This window comes from Vicia villosa, linkage group LG3 (genome assembly GCF_029867415.1).
Source record: "Vicia villosa cultivar HV-30 ecotype Madison, WI linkage group LG3, Vvil1.0, whole genome shotgun sequence".
NCBI classification, from domain to species: domain Eukaryota; kingdom Viridiplantae; phylum Streptophyta; class Magnoliopsida; order Fabales; family Fabaceae; genus Vicia; species Vicia villosa.
In genome coordinates this window covers 36,246,503-36,250,700 of record NC_081182.1, presented here as the reverse complement: position 1 = coordinate 36,250,700, position 4,198 = coordinate 36,246,503, and the positions used below count along the sequence as shown (strand labels likewise).

The following is a 4,198-nucleotide window of genomic DNA, read 5'->3' as shown; positions in this document are numbered from 1 at the left end:
TTTCTTTATCGTTCTTCCTCGTATGGTACCATACAAAAAATGTTACTACCTTACATTTTCAGTATAAAAATACAATTGTATGAAACAAGAATAGCATTTGAGCTTCCCATGACACATACAACTCATTATATATACTCAACACTTTTATTACAAATTTCAGAAAACACTTCAATATCTTAGCAAATTGTTTATACATAAAACATATATAGGTATATATATGTATGCAGTATATGCTATATGAAAAATGAATTTTCATACCATATTAATCACCAATTCTTCAAAACGTTCCATAGCAGAAGCAGGCAAACCAAGAAGAACACTTATACTTTTCTTTTCTTGACCATGTGACAAGAACAAAACAACTTCTTTATCTGGCAATGTAACAGGACCAGAACAAAGTGGTTCACCCCAACCAAAATCAGTTGTGTCAAAAGACAATTTAGTCCAAGTTGTGATCAAAAGTGTTGCTGTTAAAGAAGGTCTAGCTCTTGTAACTTCGAAATAATCAATAGCAGATCTCATGTAATTATCATTGATCATATCAATTGCATTGTGAACCAATCCAACTGAAAATGAAAAAGGGTTATTCAGTAACTCATCTGCTTTGCACATAGAGTTTGTTAGCACAATGGAATTACCAAAGTATCCCTTTGGTATCGGCGGGACGAATCTCGACCGTCCGTCGACCGCGAAGAGAAGTTTAGTTTGTTGATTAGGATGCATTTTTAAGGCCGAAGTTCTTGATCGCCATACGAAAGCCGAGAGTGCTTCGAAAGTTGAACATTTTTTCAAAACTCCGTCTTCCGTGGCCTTTTTCTTGAGTGAGTCGAGTTTCTCGGGGTCGAAAAGGAAGGATTTGTGGATGATTTTTTCGTCTTGGTAGGTTTTTTTGGTGTTTGAGAGGTCTTCAATTTCGTCGAATTCGTGGTGGTGGAACTCGATTTTTGGAGGGTTGCGTGATTTGAGAATGGTTCGATCGAGAAATGGGGGGAGTTTTAATTCTAAACCTCTTGCTGTTTGAGCCCATGCATTGACAAACTCCATGGCAGATAGTCCATCTTTCATGCAATGGATCATGTTGAGTCCTAATGTGAATCCTCCACATTTGAACTTTGTCACCTACAAAAAAAAGTTATGCAACATGTTTGATTTTAACATATGATAACGCAAAAACACATGGATAGTACATAAGCATGTGCATGCACTCATGTTCAATTATATCTCAACATTTATGCAAACTTGTTAATAATGCACTAAAGCATGTGCATGCACTCATGTTCAATTATATCTCAACATTTATGCAAACTTGTTAATTTTTTATTTTTTTTTAAAGTTGTTGATTTATAAGTATCAACAACTTGTTTACAAATAAATGCTTCTGTCAGGATTCGAACACTGGACCAACCGTTTCCTTAACTCAACTAGCAACATAACATAAAGATGTAACATTTATGCAAATTTGTTAATTGAAATCCACTAACAACATAACATTATGCAAACTTGTTAATTGAAATGCACTAGACAATATAAAGATGTTTCACACTATTAATTAATCATAGTCGATAATTTTTTTTTGTAGACGTTTGACTATTTTTTTAATTATATATAAAATATCATTTGTGAATAATTTTAGATAATGATGATAAAATAAAATTATATTCATCAAATATATTTATAAGTTTGTTTTTGAAATATTTTCATAAATATTAACATGACATGATTTGCATAAATACAAATAAAATGACGTATTATACCTTCAATGTATAATTATTAATCTCTTTTTTTTTTTAAATTTAACTTTGATTCTTTCTTTAGATTAATTGTGTAACTTTCTATTTTTTAAGTGGTCTTAATTTTTTATACTCTCTCTATCTCTAACTATAAAACTCTCCTTCTATTCTATATTCATAATTTTGTTTAAAATTTCTTGATATACTCTAAATTTTGAGACAAAAACCAATACCTTAACAGAACACATGTATAGAATTAAAAGTTATCACATGAGCACAACTGTTGATATGACAGATAAAAAATAGTATACTAGGTATTGACTAATTAATTTCTTCAGGCTCATCATGTTGAAAAAGAGAAGACTTTTTTAAAAAGCCTAAAACTACGAGCACAATAAAGCATCTTCAACTTCTTTCTTCTTTTAAGTGCAATACATATTTACTATACTCTATCCATTTTAAAATTAGTGGGAGTATTATTTTAATAAATAATTCATAAAAATATATTTTTGTTTTAATTTTTCTAATATAACAATATTCAATTTATTCTAATTTTTCCTCAAAAATAATAATTTTCAAATTTTAAATTATTATATTAGACAATATATTTTTTATTTTTCACGGTTGCTATTTTTATTTTTTTTATACATAAAGTTTCTAATATCTACAAGAATAAATTTTTTAAAATTTATTAATTTATATTAATACATAAATATAAACAAATATTATTATCAAAAATCATTTAATTCAACTATCAAAAAATGTCATTTAATTCATAGTATGTAGCAGTTAAATTATCTCAACCACTAAAATTAAAATAATTTTATAAAATTACCATTACACATTATTACTCATTTACTATTATTTTTAATTAATGTTAAAAACTTTTAACAATACTTAAAACTAAAAAAAAAAATAAGAAAATCAACCACTCTAAAAAAATAGAATGGAATAGAAGAGAATTAAATTACTCTCTCATTTCTTAAATATAAAACTTTAAAAAAAATAAATTGTCATTTATAATTAAAAAAAACATAGTTAAATTTCTAAAAATATTAATTATTTCTTTCCTAACATATTCCTATTTGATTTATAAATTTGTATACACTATCATAAATTTCTAATAACAAATATTATGATAGTGTTGATATATACCTGAACAGTCATAGGAGGCATCTCCAATATACTCTTAGCATCTGGAACATCATAAACCAATTTCCCAAGCTTATCAGGATCTGGTTTTCTCAAATCACCAATCTCATCTACACCACAATCAGCTTCAGCCTCAACAAAAACTGCACCTTCTCCTGTATTATCAACTATCAACTTCCCTTCTGAGCTTATAACCAATTTCCCCGCCATAGGATAATAAGGAACAAGAATCTTCGACAAAGCATCCTTAATAACTTGTCCAGCTTCTTCATTCCCTCTAGTTTCTGATTTAAAGCAATAAATCGTTCGCATTGGAACCGCGATATTCTGGTCGAGATTCGAAAGAAAATATAGTCCTTTTTCTGTTTCTTCTGCCGGTTGAACTCGAATCGGTTCTCCTCTCTTTACATTAGGTTGTTCATTGTTAGAGACGTTTGTAGTTGTACTTCCCATGATCACGTAATATAACCTTTTGAACTACACAAAATTAATAGTGAGAAAATGAAAATGTTAGAACAAAGTCATGCATGGAAAATGGAGAAAATGTTGTACCTTAAAAGAAAGAAAATATTAAGATTGTTATGTTTATGTTTATGTCCGTTCACCTGAATGTTCGGTGCTTGAAATGTTTGGTAGCAACAAATATTATTATGTTTGTTTGTATATATTTGAATGTGGAGTAGGGTTAGAGAGGTTAATGTAATATTTATAGAAAACTAGGAAGAGGTGTGAGAAAAGATTAAATGGGATATATCATAATTTAGTGAATAATAAATCGAATACACCAACTTGAGAGAGACTAATTGTTACGGCTATTTTATTTTTATAGATTATGCATGCAATTAATGATCCACAACTGTTTTTGTTAGACTTTACAAGAAAGAGGTGAATGAAAATGTTTTATTTATTTTAAGGTTAACGTGGCTTTATTGTTGCCATAAAATATAAACGTGGCTATGATTTATATCTCAACTTGAGAAGGAAGGCTCTTCATGGAAGACACGTCAATCTCAAGAGTCCTATGACACAATCTAACTCAATTCTTTGATGTGAGTATTTTAATCTATTCATAATGTTCACAAGTTAAAATAACTAATTGTTTATCAACTTTTTCAAACTTATTTACAAAATAGAAATCAAACAACCGATATAAAATGATAAAAGTGTTTTATTCAAGAGTATGGGAAACCCAACATTACCGGCCAATAATGCTTTCATTCCCTCAATTTATAGTCTTTGATTCATTAATATTCATAGGTATTTTACAGACATGGTATTCTAGTTGATAATTCTATGAAAGTATGTCCTTTTATCTT

General features: G+C 28.7%; 1 protein-coding gene across 2 annotated transcripts; it reads right to left on the bottom strand.

Annotated features, from left to right (window-relative positions):
• On the bottom strand, positions 1 to 3,645 carry LOC131661004 (omega-hydroxypalmitate O-feruloyl transferase-like). Of its 2 annotated transcripts, none has more exons than XM_058930395.1 (3): positions 3,435 to 3,645; positions 2,886 to 3,359; positions 1 to 1,119 (listed from the first exon to the last, which is right to left on the bottom strand). In XM_058930395.1, the coding sequence occupies exons 2-3, from the start codon at positions 3,333 to 3,335 to the stop codon at positions 253 to 255; spliced, it is 1,317 nt and encodes a 438-aa protein (XP_058786378.1). In that variant the 5' UTR covers positions 3,336 to 3,359; positions 3,435 to 3,645; the 3' UTR covers positions 1 to 252. The 2 variants fall into 2 exon arrangements, with proteins under 2 accessions (XP_058786378.1, XP_058786379.1); XM_058930396.1 differs by having other exon boundaries at positions 3,488 to 3,644.
• Between the last annotated feature and the right edge of the window lie 553 nt (positions 3,646 to 4,198).